Genomic DNA, 18423 nt, shown 5'->3' with positions numbered 1-18423 from the left:
AATGGAGGCAAAAGCCCAGGTTAGTAAGAATTTTAAGTATTACTCTAATTCATTTAAAAAGAACAGTTTTTTCATCAAACAGATTTTCTGAACAATGTTGTGTCTTTCGGCTTTTCCCGGTTAGGGGTCGCCACAGTGGAATTCCGGTCCGCTAATGATTGGCAGTAGATTTTTTACGTGCCAAGTTGCCAGCCCTGACGCACAACCTTCAACGAAGGTACGCCCATTCATGCATGTCTCCACACAGAAGATGCTCTAGCTGAGAACTGAACAGGACAATGTCTTACTGTGAGATGACAACGCTACCACAGCACCACCACCGCAGTTCAGATTTTCTGAACAATAATAAATATAAAACTCTAATGTCTGGTATTACTGACTGACAGTAATCCTCAGTGATTTCCCAGAATATTAAATATTTAACAGACAGGTCAAAAATGTGGGCAAATGGGGAATACACAACAAAATCAGGGACAGCTGAGAGATAAAGAGGCAAATTGTCATATATGACTATTAAACTAAGAAAGGATGCACAATGTGAACAGTCAGTAAGTACAGCAAACCATACACTGAAATGCTTAAGCAGGATAGCTTCTAAAATAATAATGCTATTCCCCTGAGGTCAAGAAACCTATCTTATTGTAGGTTTAATGTTGACATCTAACCTGATGACAACTGAAACACCAGCTAAAGAAGGTAAAATGAAACAACAAAGAAAGTCACCTATGTTGTGTATATAGGCTGCAGACTGTTACCAGTACACACAACAAATATATTTTAGAAAGAAGAAATGATGGCTATGTACAACTAGCTCACGTAAACAAGCAAGACGCATTATGCAAGGTTGTTGAAGAAAGGAATATAGTAACAGTAGGGAAGTGGCAATATACACATTAATTACTGATGTGAACAGGCACAGGTTTCCTAAGAAAATGTTACAGCAGGATTGATTTTTGTAAGGGTGACATAAGCAAAATCAGAAAGGGATTTAAAAAAACAGCATTGGTTAACCATATGCAGGAAATAATTTAAAAAATGCAATGCAGGGTTTAAACAAGGAAAGTACTAATGTATTTGAAAAGACAGGAGTGCTTATTTGATTGTAAGGGCCCTTTTTTATTTATCAAACCATGAAACTATAAAATTACTACATTAACCACACCTCAGTCTGTTAATGTTACTGACTTAACAAGACAAACATTAAAATCTGTATGCCAAAAATGAACATCTAACAATCACTTACTGTTCAAACAGATGTCTTCCAACTTCAGAATCTACTGCACTGAGGGGATCATCCAGCAGGTAGATATCTGCATCCTGATAGATTGCTCTTGAAAGAGTAAAACACTTGTGTCAGGAGTTTGAATCTAATTTGCTCCCCTCTAAAAAGCACCCCCCCAAAAAAAAGATAAGAACCACAAATATAATATCTGAAAATAAGCATCAGAAAGCATTAAAGACAAGCTATATCCTAATGCAGACATCTTTTAACATAAGCATTCAAGCATGAAATCTGGCATTTCCTGTTTAATTCATTATGTGTTGCACCTACTTTTATATATTATGAAATTCACTTTTAGGTTATGCTTATGAATGTTTTTGGACTGAAGTTACACCGTCAGAACTAAGAACCTCAGTGCCACTTCACAAGATGTTGGCAGGACTGCTAATGTACAAGCACCCAAAAGTATCAGCACAGTGTAAATGCAGGTTGTAAGAAACTTAAATACAGACATTATGGTTTCCAGCTGTGCACTGTCACATTCAGTAATGACCACTGATAGGCTTTGCCTAATTATCTGTAGCCATGACCCTGCTACTACTCAAAATTCATGGCATACATACAAGTACACTGTCTGGCATAAAGAACCTAAACTAGGGCTCTCACTTAAGCTGCCTAATGTATATAAATATTATGCACAGATGAAATTAATGCACTATGACAAAACACTTTTGATAGATGATATGTTACATGGAAAACAACCTAATATTAATAATATACATACTATGTCATGAGCTGGCAATTGCTGGGTGAAGGCTTATTGTGCCTGTTGTTCTAAGTATCTTGGTTCTGGTTTAAGTACTTGGGTTCCAAACCAGTTATTTTACAATAGGAAGATGTGTGATCCAAACTCTTGTGGCAGGAGACAACAGCCTACATGCTTGTAAGCTGGGAATTGCTAGTTGATGGCTCATTGTGTCTGGTACTCTGAAAATGTCTTGGTTCTGGTTTACGCAATTAGGCTCCAAACCCAAACCTATCATGCCTGCTGCTCTAAGTGTCTTTGTTCCAGTTTAAGCACTTGGGTTCCATACCACTTACTTTACATTAGGAAGATTTCTGGTCTAAATTCTTGTGGCAGGAGAGGTTAGCCTACACACTTCTAAGCTGGGAACTGCTGGTTGAAGGCTCAGTGTTCTATTATTCTGTTAAGTGTCTTAGTTCTGGTTTAAGCACTTAGGCTCCAAACCAGTTTTTTTTTTTTACATTATAAGAATTGAGGTCTAGACTCTTGTGGCAGGAGAGTGTGGCCCACATTCTTCTAAGCTTGGAACTGCTGGTGAAGGCTTATTGTGCCTGTTATTTTAAGTGTCTTTATTCTAGTTTTTGCACTTGGGTTCCAAACCAGTTACTTTACATTAGGAATATTTGTGGTCTAAACTTTTGCGGCAGGAGAAGATAGCCTACCCCCTTCTAAGATGGAAATTGCAAGTTGAAGGTCTATTGTGTTTGTTATTCTGGAGTGCCTTAGATCTGACTTAAGCATTGGGCTCCAAAACCAGTTCTTTTACATTAGGAGTGTTTGTGCTACAGACACTTGTGGAAGGAGAGAGTGGCCTACACCATTCTAAGCTGGGAATTGCTGGTGAATTCCGTAACCTAAAAGGAAAGGCCCAAATCTGTGGCAAAATGGTAGTTAATGATACCACATATACTGAGCCTGTGGACATAGCTGACCTGTTGGCAGACAGGTTCAGTGAAAACTTCAGTCCCCTGTCCCCACCACACTCCGTGACATCCCTACCATCTGTCCCCTACCTTGCATCTCTAAACAGCAAGTGATAAACACCCTTTCTAAGGTCAAAAACACAGCATCTACGGAACCTGATAACATCCCAGGCTGCACCCTACACAGGTTCCAACAAGAATTAGCAACACCATTTGGAAATCGTCTAAGCACCAGCTTCGTCCCAGCTAAATGTAAAATGGTCACTGTTATTCCCTTGCCCAAAGGTGGTGCTTCCACTGACCATGGGAACTACAGACCTAGTAGCCTGTCTAGCCTCATCTGCAAGGCCATGCAGCAAATCATCATGGACCTTATCAACAAAGATATAGGCAATCTCCAAACACTTGACCCTACTCAGTATGGATTTGCCAAAGGGAGATCATGTCTGTTAAACCTGGTGGACTTTGAGACAGTCACCAAGGTCCTGGACAAGGGGAAATCTAAGCACACAGCCTACCTAGACTTAGGCAAGGCTTTTGACACTATCCCCCTCTCAGGTATTATTGACAAATTCACCCAGCTAGGTATCAACCCTTATATCATTAGATGGGTCACAAACAAGCTCACTGATAGAACACATATAGTCAAAATAGGGGAATCCACCTCCAACAGCAGACCTGTAACCAGTGGTGTTCCACAGGGATCAGTCCTGAGACCTCTACTTGGAATCTTTTTCTCTGAAGTACAAGTAAAAACCAAAGGTCTGTGGCTGGCAAAGATTGCTAATTACTGCAAACTGGGAGCAGTCATAGAACCACCAGATGTCAACATCCTACAAGAGGGTCTTACACAAACAAATGATTGGTGCCAAAGTCATGGCCTTAAACTCAATGCAAAAAAGTATTATCATCCCTTTCAGTAAGAGTGATATTCTTATTAACTATCGCATCAATAGCAACACCCTAAGTACGCAATCAGTGGTGACAGACCTGGGCACACAGGTTGACAGCAACCTTACATTTGATCACCATGTCTCCACAGTGGTAAGAAGGGTATTCTATATTGCTCATCTCATAAGTAAAAGCACTGCCTCCTGAAAAAAAGAAGTTATAACCTCCCTGTACTCTTCCCTTATCAGGCAAATAACTGAGTACAATAGCCCCTTTTGGTATGTACTTTTCCAAGCACCTGCAGCAATTGGACAGACCACAAAGGTTCCTCACAAGGAAAATACAAGGTCTTCAGCATCTGTCCTACGTGGATTATCTGAAATCATTGTCACTTTATTCTGTTCCGTACAGACTATGCAGAGGTGATCTCTGCCTTGCATATAAGGAAATCTCTGACCCTGCTTTATTGGAAATGCTGCATATCCACAAGTGAAATGGTACACAGGTTACTAGCTCTAAAGACCTTAACCTGGTATGTGACATTAACAGAACCTGCTAAAGGGACAGATTTGTCTCCTAGACGTTACCAGACCCTTGGAACAGACTCCCACTTCATATCAAACCGAGCACTTCATTGGCCCTCTTCAAACGCAATCTGGATAACTGGATGGGTAACTGTAAATTCACCCTGGGGGTTCCACCTGTGTCCTTCTTGGACATGAGCATTAGATGCTGATCATGGAAAATAAGGGTAAAACTTGGTTAGGCTTGTAAGGCCCCTAGGGCCGTTAGCCGAGTAACTTCCTATGATCCTATGAAAGAATAACACATGAAGTCTTCCAAAAACCCTGTAAAAAAATCAGTCATTGTAATATACTTCTGTATCTTGGAGAACATCACAGTACCTTTATTCATACTATTCTGTATGCCTGTCTCAGACAGTACCACCCTGCTCCTAAGAACTTAATGTATGACTGCCTTAAATCCATCATATGCGTTCTACTGTGCTACAGATTACCTATTCATCTTCCATCTGATTCACTCTGATCACAAAACCCAGAACACACAGTAGTACAAACATCTTCATTTGGTCTAATCACTGAACATGGTGTGTTTTTCAAAAACAGGTCCAGCTATATGAAGTAGCGTCCTTACGAACCTTAGGAGTTTGAGTTCAGTTCACAAGTTAAAGTCTGAACTATCCAAACCTGTTCTTTACAACCTGAGCCAAGATAATGGGCAAGTGCCAACCTGTCAGCCTACACCACTTACATCTATCCTTTATGTTTCTTCATTATTACTTTTCTGTTTATCTGACTCATTCTTTTATCTTTCAAGCTTACCATTAAGTTAAATACTAAACAAGTATAAACTCCATTAATAGATTTTGTAACTTGCTTGATATGGATGCCAGCTATACAAACATGTGCAATTATTTATGTTGTACCTTATTTTACTGTGTTTCCTTTGGCTTGAGCCACATATGAGTTGGGTCAATAGGCCACCCACCTTACCCAGTTAACAAATATTATATATACAAGTACATACATATACACAAATCATTTTGATACAGTGATGTTACTACCGTATTAGAAAACTATAGGCAATCTCTGATGATGTTTTTTATGTAGGTTAAATGCTTTACTATTTGCAATGGATATATATATATATATATATATATATATATATATATATATATATATATATATACACACACATACACACACGTACACACTCAAGTATATGTATTATTTTGTTTTTTATCATGGTCAAAAAGTGACTGTTTTTAGATACCATCTCCCTGGTATGAAACATTAACAAAATAACAAGTACATTGGGTTTCATGAAATTTGGAAGAATATGTCTCATTTGTTTAATTTGTCCTCCGTGGTTGAGAAGTGTATGGTCTTTTACACAGCACAATACACCAATAATATTTTTCTTCTGCTATTTTGTCTTTAATGAGTCATTACAAGAAAAGGTACAAGATGCGAAGAGGAAAGAAGTGGCATCTTCTGGGCTGGAGTACCTGTGATGACACCATCCTTACATAGGTTACAACAGTTAATATTGTGAAATGAGCAATTCATTAAATCTTTCCAAATGTATTACTGTACTGTTAAGTATGTTCTCTCTGTAGACAAGAGTAAGCTGCCCATAATTTTCCACTTATAGAAACTTGCATGATTAACAGGCTTTAGTCTACATGCCTACTAGAGACAGCTTTCATATCAAAGTTGTCAACAGTGCTTACATTAATGATGAATTGTTTTTTTGAATTAAGATGAACATGCACCTATCCCCAAATTGAGACGGACATACACACAATCCCTTCCCCTTTCAGGAATGAATGCTGTAAGCTAATAGCCAAGTAAGATGATTAAAATTAGTATCAACTTGATTCTGAAACAGAAGGCATAAGAGAGTTACAGGTAAGGGGCAACCGCACTGGAGTGTATATGGATTCTTTTTACAGCTACTGTTTTTTGTTCAGAAATAGTCACTGCCGATGCAGAGCTAAATAACAAGTACAAAAATATATAAAGATTAACTTCAAGAATTTTATACCCCAAGTAGATTCCTAAGAATTCTTCCTCAGATAGAGAGCAAGTGTTGGAGGTGTGATGGGGATGAAGGAGGTGATTGGGAACGTGTTGTTTGGGAGTGTGATGAGTTGGCAGATTTTGGAGGTTCCCTGTAGACTGCTCTGTCTGAGGTGATAGGTGAATGAATTGATGTGGCTGGGGAAAGTACAGTTGTGTACACTTATCATAAATGTAAATGTTCGAGTGTATTCACTGTTGCAGTCATTACATTTGGGTAATCTGCTGGCATGTTGCCCTCAGTCGGCCTGATTAACAAAGTCTTGGGTCCTGTGTCAGTTGCTGTCCCTTCCTCCATGACTTCAGGTCATCATGAGTATAAAACATGCAGCCGATGCCATTACATCAGTTTTTCTTGCCCCAGATGTCAGGTGCCCCCCAAAAGGGGAGCAAAATATATATAAATAATTTAAAACACAAAAATATACCTCCAAACAAAAGCAAATACACCAAAAAGGCTTTTAACTGTAGTAAAAGAAAGGAGAGGCACAGTAAGAGAACAAACAGGGGACTGGAGGGAGGGTAACCAGGACTGCAACAGTGAATACACTCGAACATCTACATTTATGGTAAGTGTACACACCTGTACTATGTTCTTCATGTTTCATTGTTGCAGTCATTACATTTGGGTAGACTCCCAAAGCTAAGGTTGTGAGGATGGATTTATACAGCATTAGGACCGGCTATAAGGCCCTGCAAAACAGCAGTGGCAAAGCCAGCTCTGGATTTAGAGAACATTGGTAAATGATAGTGCTTGGTGAAAGTATGAACTGAACTCCAGGTAGCAGCTTCTAGAATATCCCTGGTAGGAACACTTCTGAGAAAGAATGCAGAAGTAGATGCAGCCCTGGTGAAATGGGATCTGATCCCCTGGGGAATTTGTTTTCCATGGTGCTTATAGCAGAAATGAATACAATGGCTTATCCACTTGGAAATGGTTTGCTTTGAGATAGCCTTTCCCTCTGCCCCTGCAGCAAATGCTACCAGCAGTTGCTCAGATCTTCTTCGAGATTTAGTCCTGTTCAAGTAAAATCTAAGTTGTCCGTGTACATCCAATGAATGCAGAATTCGCTCTCCCTTGTTCTGTGGATTGGGAAAGAAGGTTGGCAAATGAATGGACAGATTAAGAGCCACAATGGATACCACCTTGGCCATGAAGGATGGATTGGTACTGAGCGACACCCTGTCCGTATGAAAGATGATGATGAAGGGCTCCACTGCCATAAGGGCCTGTAATTCAGAAATCCTTCTAGCCTAAGTGATTGCTAAAAGGAAGGCTGTTTTCCAGGAAAGAAATTTTAGGTCTGCAGTAGCAGCTGGCTCAAAAGGAGGTAGAGTGAGTTTCCCCAATACAAAGTTAAGGTCCCAGGCAGGGGTTGGAGCTCTCCTGGGTGGTCTCAAGTTTTTTGCCCCTCTGAGATACTGCTTTAGCACAGGATGAGAGAAGGGGGTGGGTTATGTGTTGTAATGAGCTGAAATGGCTGAGGCATGGATTTTTATGGAAGAAAAAGACAGGACCTTGTGAAGCATCTCAGTTAAATATTGTACAATCTGAGGTAAATTGGGCACTGCTGTGCTCATCCATTGAGATTGATTCCAGGCACAGAATTTTTTCCACTTGTCAGCATAAGATTTTCTAGTACTAGGTCTTCTTGCCTCCAAAATGACATCCATCACAGGTTTGCTGAAGGATGCTAAGGGGGAATTTAAGTGATTAGCCAAGCTGCAAGATTCAGTGTTTGGAGCTGAGGGTGCAGAATTTGGTTGTTCTGCTGAGACAGTAAGGAAGGTGTCTGAGGCAGGTGTCAAGGAGGAATTTGTGACAGACTGCGTAGGAGTGGGTACCAGTGTTGGCGAGGCTAGTCTGGAGAAATCAAAATCATTTTTGGGTTGTCCTGTTTGACTTTTAGTAGAACTTTGGAAAGCAGAGGCAGAGAGGGAAAGGCATAGAATGATAGATTTTCCCAGATGAAGGACACAGCATCCACTTTCCAGGCTTTTTTATGAGGAGTTCTTGTGCAAAATTTGTCCAACTGGTAGTTCTGGGGTGAGGCAAAATTATCTATGTCTGGGCTCCCCCAATTGCGTGTCAACATGCTGAAAATCAATGGTTCCAGTTTCCATTCGTGTGGGTCCATGAGATTTCTTCTGCTTAGTTAGATGCCAAAATATCTGGTTTCCTGGCAGAAAATTGCTTGTAGCTTGTACTTGATAGCTCAAGGTCAAGGTTCCACAATGCCATGCCTAGTCTGCAGAGAGGGAGGGGTACTTGCCCCTTGTTTGTGTTTGTACCACATAACTGTGGGGTGTGGTCTTCACCATCAGTTGTCCTGGATGAAGAAGGATGTCCAGTCATTTCTATTTATTTGTTTTTTTTTTTGATGGATGATATGAAGGTGCATTTGATTTGGGCTCCTTGCCTGAATACACTTCCTGCCCTCCATGCATAGAGTGATGCATCTGTAGTTAGTTAGAGTTTGGGTGGGGGGGGATGATGAAGAGATGATGGCTTGTGTGAAGACCTCTGGTGGAAGACAAACTCATAGGTGCTCAACTCTGGTGCAGAGTAGTATGAGGAGGCTTGTTTGTCCAGGACTCCATAAACTTTTGTTATCAACTTTTTTTAGTCACCACTGAAGTTTGAAGTATAGATATGTTGCATAGAATTAGAATGCTGGGGGCACTGCAGGGGGGCCTTGGGCAGTATTTGTCTTGCCAGATAGCAGGGTGCTGATTGTATGGTTTTTGAATAAGTGGTTTGAGGTAAGTTTTTGTTTGTTTATGGAAGAAGCCATCTGAATGTTGTATTTCAATTTGCACTTGCTGGAGCCAGATTTTGTTTTTACCCCTTTTTAGGAAGTTTTTTCATTTTATGTTGTACTCTAATTTACAAAGAAACCCCTTTTACCTTTTATGGATATTTTAGAAGTATGGACTTGTTTTCTGCCTAGAATTGACAATGCGTCCATATATGGATATAGTTATGATTTTCTTTGCCTGCAAAATGCAATTACTGGATACCAGCAGGAGCCAGGAATGAAACAAGATAAGGTTTTCAGAGTGATAATATGCAGAAGCTGCTTATGAAAAGTAGTTCTCTTTGAGCAGAGATATCTCAATGTAGATTCCCTGATTGCAATTTCTTGCCTTGCATTGCATCTTTTTTTAGAAGAAAGGGCATCTTTTAGCACGGGTAAGACCTAGGTGGTGAAGAGTGGAGCATCTTGAAATTTGGTTTGTTTCTGGAATGTTTCAGAGAATTCAGGCTTCCTGGGGAACTATATGGGTAGTCCCAAAGTCTGGAATAAAAAAGTATGGAGAAACTTCTTCTGGTACTAGTTGAGTAGTTTCATGTTTGGGAGGAAAGTTGAGAGCCTCTGCCCCACTTGTTTTGGGAGTGGTCTAGCCACCGTTTGGAGTTGGGGGTGAGGCAAATGAAAGTAAGTTTGGAGTTACCCTATGAAAGAAAATCTGGGAAGACACAGTTTTAAAAAGTATGGCAGCTTGTTGCTGGGAAGGAATGTTTGAAAACCAGTTCTTGAGAAGAGCCAGTAATAACTAAAAAGTATGTAATATTATTAAAGGAATCTTTGTGAGACTGTTTCCCAGGCACTTTTGGAACCATCTGTTTCCAAATTTCTGCGGACATTGCCCATTGCTTAGTTCTATTAAAAGACTAAAGCTGAAGTGCCTGTGGAATTGGTGAGCAGGATTTGTTTTGAGTGATTTGCTAGTTGGCAAGTGAGAAGCAGACCTTATACTATAGCCATAATGTGTTCTTGCTGTCTGCATAAACCTGTAGGAAATCTCCATCTTTATTAAAACATAGAGAGCCATATCCTCAATACAGAGGTTCTTCTTTGTTAACTGCATCCTTTATTAAAAACCAAGCAGGCCGGTCCAACAACAAGGGATGTAATCCTGACAGGCCAACAAACAGGCCAAGGGACTGGACAACTAAATTCATAGAAAGCCACAAATGCTCCCATAATGGAAACCTCTAAATGACACATGAATGACACAATCATCTAATCATGAAGACAAAAGGATCCAGATATATGGTCCCAGAGTGGAAAAGAAAAGTTAAGCATCAAGTACTTAGGGAAACAACTTGCAGAAAAACAAATAATCACAAAGGTAACACATAGGTGGTAAGAGTGGATAATATCTGATTACCCACATTTCCCTGGGGAGACCCCATAATTGAGTACAATGCCCCTTTTGGGGTGTACCTTACCAGACACCTGCAGCAACTGGAAAGACCCCAAAAGTACCTCACCAAGAGGATCAAAGGGCTCAAACAGATGCCATATGCTGCCTGGTTAAAGAAACTCCAGCTCTACTCAGTGGCATACCACCTGCTCAGAGGCGATCTGTGCCTGACATATAAAACCATGTCCAACCTGGAATTAATGGACATGCTGCACCTCAGAAAATCCAAATCCCATCGAGCTACGTGCTCGAGAGACTTGAACCTCAGCACTGAAATAAATAGGACAGGCTGGAGGGACAGATTCATAACCCAGAGGCTCCCTTGACTCTGGAATAAAATCCCAGTCCAGGTTAGGCAGAGTCCCTCATTGACTTCAAGAGGAATCTGTGGATGGGAGATCGTAGGTTTACCCCGGGTATCACTTCTGTGTCACTGTTAGACAGAGGCACAGTATACTAACCTCGAAAAAGGGCATAGCAAAATTAATTTAAAATGGGTGGCGAAAGCCAAACACACTCTGGCTAGGCTTATAAATGCCCTAGGGCAGATAGCCTAGTATGAACCTATGAACAATTTTGCTTTAACATGATCAGGCAGAGATTGCTCCTTAAGCCAAGCATGCCTTCTAAGCACAGACCCAGTAACAGCAGCCCTGCAAGAGGCCTCCAAAGAATCAAAACCACATTGCAAAGTATGTTTTCCAACTTGATCGGCTGAGTGCAATAAAGTCCTTATTTTCCGCACAGTCAGAAATCAACATCATTTTCTGTTTAAGCAGTCTCATGATATGCTGTTGATATTTTAGCATATGGCATTGACAGTTTAAAGCCCTGATTGCCAAGGTTGCAGAAGTGTAAACCTTCTTACCCCATCTATCCAGCTCCCTGGAGTCTCTATCAGAAGGGGTAGGATTTTTAGCAGTAGAAGCCTTAATGCCCTTGGGCCCCTGAGAAATGGTTTCAGGGTCTGCAACAGGATTTCTGAAAAGGAATTTATGGGAGTCAGGAACCCTGTAGTATCTGTCTGGCTTACAAGGAGCTGAAGGAGGAGTACAGGAGGTATAGCCAAAGGCCTATGCTGAGGAAGAAGGAGGAAATCTCTAAGCCTCTTTTTGGATTCAGAAAAATCCTGACTTTCCCAGTGGAAATGCTCCCTTAAGGTATGTAAAGTTTCCCCAAAAGAAAAACCCTCAGGGGGAGAAGCAGAAGGAATGGAATCCTCTGCATCAGAGTCCTCAATAGTAGGTATGGACAAATCCTGTTCATTAGAAGAGTCAGAAGAAACAGAGTCCTGTTCAGAAGATTCATAGTCAAGTTCAGCCCTAAGCCTCTTAGAAGGGGGGGTTGACTAACCCTGATTAGAGTAATTAAATCTTCAGCCATTTTGATCATTTGTTTTTTAGGCATAGGAGCCTGAACATGTGGCCTGGGTGTCGGTTTCTTAGACATAGATCGAGATTTTGGTCCTAAAATTGAAGCTGGTGTTGGTTTAATATACAAATCTGTAGGTCTGAATACACCCTCAGAAGCCGGTGCCTGCACAGCGGCTCCGGATCCATCCAAGGTAGAGACATCCGCGGGTTCCATAGGTGAAGTATCTCGCGGCATACCGGACTCCGAATGGGTCTCAGTAGAGGCCTGAGAATCAGAAGTAGCGGGCATCAGGGGCTGCGAAAGCACCTTACTGAATACCGGCGAACTGGCGCTGGCTTAGGAGAAGCATCGTCGGCAGTTTTGGACCTCAGTGGCCTTTTTATTTGCATTTTTTTGGTATTCCGGTAGATGGACAGCTAACCAGCATAATTTCTGGATAATTGAACCGAGAACTGAAATATTTAGAAGCAAAAATGTACCAACAACGGATAGTGCGCTGATTAAATAAAGCACAAAACCGACAGCAAGGTACGTCGTGGTCAGGGCCTAGACAAGGAATACAGTACAAATGAAAATCCTTATGAGGTATTTGCTTCCCACAAGTAATACAATTATTAACTTTTACTGACATCGGTAAGGAGCAAGAAAAAGTTTCCCCAACAGGGTAGTTAGCTTTTAGTTGAAGACTTCGGTTCTGAAACTCGAAACCAAAAATTTCAGGAGTCGGCAGACCGGCACTTGTTTCTGCTTTGGGCACCGCGCGGCATGAAAGACTGATGTAATGGCATCGGCTGCATGTTTTATATCCCTGACAACCTGACGTCATGGAAGAAGGAACAGCAACCGACGCAGGACCCAAGACTTTGTTAATCTGGCTGACTGAGGGCAACCTGCCAGCAGATTACCCAAATGTAATGACTGCAACAGTGAAACACAAAGAACATCTGTTTTTTTAGCTATGATACAGAACTGGAATTGCCTAGACATAGTAAGGTCTTGCTGAGTCAAATTATGGTGGCTGCCAAAAAAAAATTACTAGAAAATGGAAATTAACATCTAAACCAGCTGTGCTAGTAGTAGTGACTGCACTAACAGATAAAACAACTGGAAAGTGGATCTTTAGGATAGGGTAGGAGCAAATTCCATGGGAAAATGGGAATTGTGTTAACAATACATGCAGAATAATGTTTTGGAGAAGGAATGAGGTTTAAAAGAAGGCAGGATTTGAATGAGCTATGTAATGTTTGACTGGCAATTACTGCCTACATTATAAGTGATGTATAATATTTGCAAACAAAAATATGTCAGTATGGTTTGTTTTTATTTATATAAATGTATGATAGCCTATGCCAAAAGTGATAATTTAATAAAAATATTTCTTGTTAAAAAAATATATATTAATGTCAGGAAATTACAACCTGACAAAGACACTATTAATCGATGCTGACATGTTCATGCTGAACATTGCAATGTGTAAGTATGTGATGATTTGTTACCCAGTTAACGTATCTGTGTGTCAAGTCATGACTGTTATAAAAGTACGGTTCTGTAATGTATCCTTAACAGCATGTCTTCAAAGAGCAGACTCCTACAGCAGCAGCAGTATTCCAGTGAACAGGATTTGACTTTCCATTGCCACTCATCATTTTGTCTCTTTTCCCCAAAAGTAGTTTTTTCACAGCACAAATCAATGTCAGTCATACAATAATGCTGCTTCATTGCAAATATTCCATAATGCTATAATCTTTGGGGTGAAGGGAAGAGGTCATCACGTGGGGAATCCAACAGAGATTCTGTGTTCTTGGTCTTTGCAAGAATACTCCAATACTCTTAACTGAGGAAAGTGAAAGAAAATTCCTATTAAGAACTCTGGAAGGACACCAGTAATTCCTGCATCTGCCACTGGAATGATTTTGGAGGTGTCATACCCATAAAAGAGAAATGAATGATGAGCAACAGATGTTGACACCCAGTTGTAATGGTGTTGGAGGTTCTAGCAAATGTATTATTAAATACTGAGGGCTGGATATTGGCATAGCCAATGCCAGAGGAAAAACATACTGAAAGGGTTTGTGTTGAGAACACTGGCACATAGAATGATAATTGCTGAGAACTTTAAGGCCAGCACCTGAATATGTGGATTTGGATAAGCAAGGATTGGATGGTGCTATACCTGCAATGACATTAGAGGCAGCTGGCATTCACATGAAAGGTGCTGGTTAAACTAAAATTGGAGATTTGTAACAAAGTCATGGCCACCATTTTCAATGGTGCTAGAGAGAGAAGAAAGCTCCAAACATAAAACAACTCCATTATGCCAAGAAAACGAGGGAGTGGTTACATATCTACTTTCAAGAGTTCTACAATAGCCTTGGCCAGCTTACTGTTATCTAAGCTAAACAAAACTCCCTAGTGAAAGGACATGGGTATGTCACACTTGCAGTCAATAGATAGAGAAGAGAGGGAAGGAACAGTAAATACTTCTGAACTAGTAGGTTCTACCATAAAACCATTACAGGGAAATCTGAAAGATGCCATTTTGCCTGGGCATCTATCAGTACAATCTTTGGAGAAGTCTCATTAATGGTTTCTGCAATAGAAGAAAAAGGGGGGACTAGATGGTAGAATGATCTTCTAAAAAAGTTAAATTAAACTTTGAAATTTTAGGAAGTATTCAAACTGTTTCACATGAAGCTCAAATGTTGCTCTGGTGTCAGCAGAAGAGCTGGAAGGCTCAGTAGACTTTCTCACGGACTGAGCAGCAAACAAACTTAAGTCAGCAAATATGCCTGACAATTTTGATAATGTTTATGTTGTACAACCTAGACAACTTGGTTAAATTCTGAACAAAAAGAACAATGGGAGTTATGGATTTCATCTAAACAAAACAAGCAGTGATTGTATTTGTCAGGATTACCACAAGCACACTTTCTGAACAGATATTTAGACATGACATGATAGGTGAGACTAAGACCCAATGGCACAGGAAAACTACAAAATAGTCAACTATAGAATGACTTCTCACTAGTACTAAAAAATGTGCAAGCTGATTGGTCAGCTCAGCCAGCAAGCCTGCTACAAAGACAGCCTTTACTAATAGGAAAAAAGTCTGGCTGCTGAAATACATTTGAGCAGCCAGAATTTTCTAGGACAGTATACAGAGAAAGAGGTTTGTCGAAGAAGTGGAACTGTCAGAGAGATGAAGAAAGTGGACAGGAGTATAAGGAGATGAGGTGTATGGTGAAGAGAGAGGTGGTGAAGGCTAAGGATAAGGTGTATGGAGAGTTGCATGAAAGGTTGGACACTAAGGAGGGAGAAAAGGACCTCTACCAATTGGCTAGACAGAGGGACAGAGCTGGGAAAGATGTGCAGCAGGTAAGGGTGATAAAGGATAATGAGGGAAATGTACTCACAAGCGTGGAGAGTGTGTTGAGCAGATGGAAAGAGTACTTTGAAGGGCTGATGAATGAAGAGAATGAAAGGGAGAGAAGGTGGGATGATGTGCAGATAGCGAATCATGAAGTACAGTGGATTAGCAAGGAGGAAGTAAGGATAGTTATGAAGAGGATGAGGAATGGAAAGGCTGATGGTCCAGATGATATACCTGTGGAAGAATGGAGGTGTTTAGGAGAGATGGCAGTGGAGATTTTAACCAAACTGTTTAATGAAATCTTCGAATGTGAGAGGATGCCTGAGGAGTGGAGAAGTGTTTTGGTACCGATTTTTAAGAATAAGGGTGATGTGCAGAGCTGTAGTAACTAAAGAGGGATAAAATTGATCAGTCACAGCATGAAATTATGGGAAAGAGTAGTGGAAGCTAGGTTAAGAAGGGAGGTGATGATTAGTGAGCAGCAGTATGGTTTCATGCTGGGAAAGAGCACTACAAATGCAATGCTTGCTCTGAAAGTGTTGATGAAGTACAGAGAAGGTCAGAAGGAGTTGCATTGTGTCTTTGCAGACTTAGAGAAAGCATATGGCAGGGTGCCTAGAGAGGAGTTGTGACATTGTATGAGGAAGTCAGGAGTGGCAGAGAAGTATGTAAGAGTGGTACAGGATATGTATGAGGGTAGTGTGACAGTGGTGAAGTCTGCGGTAGGAGTGACGGATGCGTTTAAGGTGGAGGTGGGATTACTACAAGGATCAGCTCTAAGCCCGGTCTTATTTGGAACGGTGATTGACAGGTTGACAGATGAGATCAGACAGGCTTCCCCGTGGACTATGATGTTTGTGGATGACATTGTGATCTGTAATGAGAGTAGGGAACAGATTGAGGTGACCTTGGAGCGGTGGAGATATGCTCGGAGAGAGGAATGAACGTCAGCAGGACTAAGACAGAATATATGTGTGTAAATGACAGGGAGGATAGAGGAATGGCGAGGATGCAGGGAATAGATTTGGCGAAGGCGGATGAGTTTAAATACTTGGGATCAACAGTTCAGAGTAATCATGAGTGTGGAAGAGAGGTGAAGAAGAGAGTACAGGCAGGGTGGAGTGGGTGGAGAAGAGTGTCAGGAATGATTTGTTACAGACGGATGCCAGTAAGAGTGAAAGGGAAGGTCTACAAGAGGGTAGTGAGACAAGCTATGTTGTATGGGTTGGAGATGGTGGCACTGACAAAAAGGCAGGAATTGGAGGTGGCAGAGTTAAAGATGTCACAATTTGCACTGGGTGTGATGAGGATGGACAGGATTAGGAATCAGTATATTAGAGGGTCAAGCTCAGGTTGGACAGCTTGGAAACAAAGCCAGAGTGGCAAGATTGCATTGGTTTGGACATGTAGTGGGAAGGTATGCTGGGTATATTGGGAAAAGGATACTAAGCATGGAGCTGCCAGGTAAGAGGAAAAGAGGAAGGCCTAAGATAAGGTTTATTGATGTGGTGAGAGAGGACATGCAGGTGTTTGGTGTGAAAGAGCATGATGCAGAGGACAGGAAGAAATGGAAACAGATGATCCACTGTAGTGACCCCTGATAGGAACAGCTGAAAGAAGAAGATATGCTACCAAGGGCACACCAAATACAAGAAAAAAAAAACAGGTACATTCTGTAAAACTAAACAAACAGAAAAGTACTTGACAGATGAAAGCCTTTAATTCTGTTGACAGTGTTTTTACTTTTGTGTCATATTAAATTTTTGTAGTATTCCACACGGCCGTCCCTGCTTCTCTTGGTTTTGAAGTATAGTGAGTTTCCATGATTTCTTGGGTGGGAACCCCTATGAATTGCTGAAGTAGCTGTTGTAGCCAAGGTGGAATGCGTATTGATTTGAACAGTGGCATGTTGATCATACTGCCTTATAGTAGAAAACAATACAGTTAGAGATCCACAAAAGGCTGGTCTGTTTTCCTTATGTTCGTGGTTTTGTCTAGACAACATCTGAGCTGTGCATGAACAACTAGGGAGTGAAGGATATGCTGTCCCTTGTTTTAGGGATAAGGGAAGAAGGTAGGGAGGTGACTAGACTGGTTCAGAGAGACTTCAGTGACCACCTTAGGTGCAAAGGAGTGATTCGCCCTGACAATTACTTTGTCAGGGTAGAAAATCAAGAATATCTCAGTACACATTAGGGCTTGCAATTCCAAGATCCTCCTAGCGAAGATTATAACCACAAGAAAAGCAATCTTCCTGGAAAGACACTCAATGTCAGAAGCAGCTACAGGTTCAACAGGCGGCATGGTAAGCTTCTTCAAAGCAAAACTGAGATCTGGGAGGGGGGGTCTCCTGGGAGGACTGAGGTGGATGATGCCCTTTAAAAATGGTTTCAAAAGTGGGTCAGAAAAAAGAGGGCTGTACTGGGAAACAGGCAGAGATGCGTAATGCATGCCTTTTGATTGAAGAGTGAGAAAGGCCCAAGCTAAACAGCTTGTCTGAATGCCTTAATATCATAGTAGGTTTTGCTGATGGCAGCAGATGACCTTACAAGTAGCAACAGACTGAAAATCTTTTCCATTTAGATATGTCTGATTTTTTTCTAGTGACTTTCAGAATGGCCAGTTAGACCTTATCAAATGAGGGGGAAAGGATTAAATCATCCGTACTGTCAGCCTCAAGGTGCTCAGGATGGGGTGTACAATGGTTCCCCTGTTCTGGAATAACAGGTTTACCTTCTAAATAACAGCCAAGGATCCTGCTTACTCAAGCTATGGAGTAGGGGAAACCAATGCTGCCTTGGTCACATGGGTACTGTTAGGATCACCTTTGGCCCTTCCTCACCAAGCTTCAGTAGTAACCTGAAGATGAGAGGTAATGGTAGGTATACATAGAGAAACAGACCTTTCCAATAAAAATAGAACATGTCCATTCCCCAGACTTTGCTGTCTGTGGCCCTTGTGCAATACTTTTCTAATTGCCTGTTTTCTTTTGTGGTAGAAATGTCTATTTCTGGCATACTTCA

At 41.0% G+C, this 18423-nt stretch overlaps 1 protein-coding gene across 3 annotated transcripts in view; it reads right to left on the bottom strand.

Annotated features, from left to right (window-relative positions):
- ABCC4 (ATP binding cassette subfamily C member 4) overlaps window positions 1-18423 on the bottom strand; it is a 2616332-nt gene that overhangs the window by 1595185 nt on the left and 1002724 nt on the right. For all 3 annotated transcript variants that reach the window (XM_044072995.1, XM_044072997.1, XM_044072996.1), the window contains one exon: window positions 1244-1330. In XM_044072995.1, the coding sequence (XP_043928930.1) occupies window positions 1244-1330 (87 nt within the window). The remainder of the gene's footprint in view (window positions 1-1243; window positions 1331-18423) is intronic.

Source organism: Protopterus annectens, chromosome 5.part1 (assembly GCF_019279795.1).
Source record: "Protopterus annectens isolate FY-2018-M chromosome 5.part1, PAN1.0, whole genome shotgun sequence".
In the NCBI taxonomy this organism is placed as follows: Eukaryota; Metazoa; Chordata; order Ceratodontiformes; family Protopteridae; genus Protopterus; species Protopterus annectens.
This window is presented reverse-complemented; position numbering and strand designations above follow the sequence as displayed.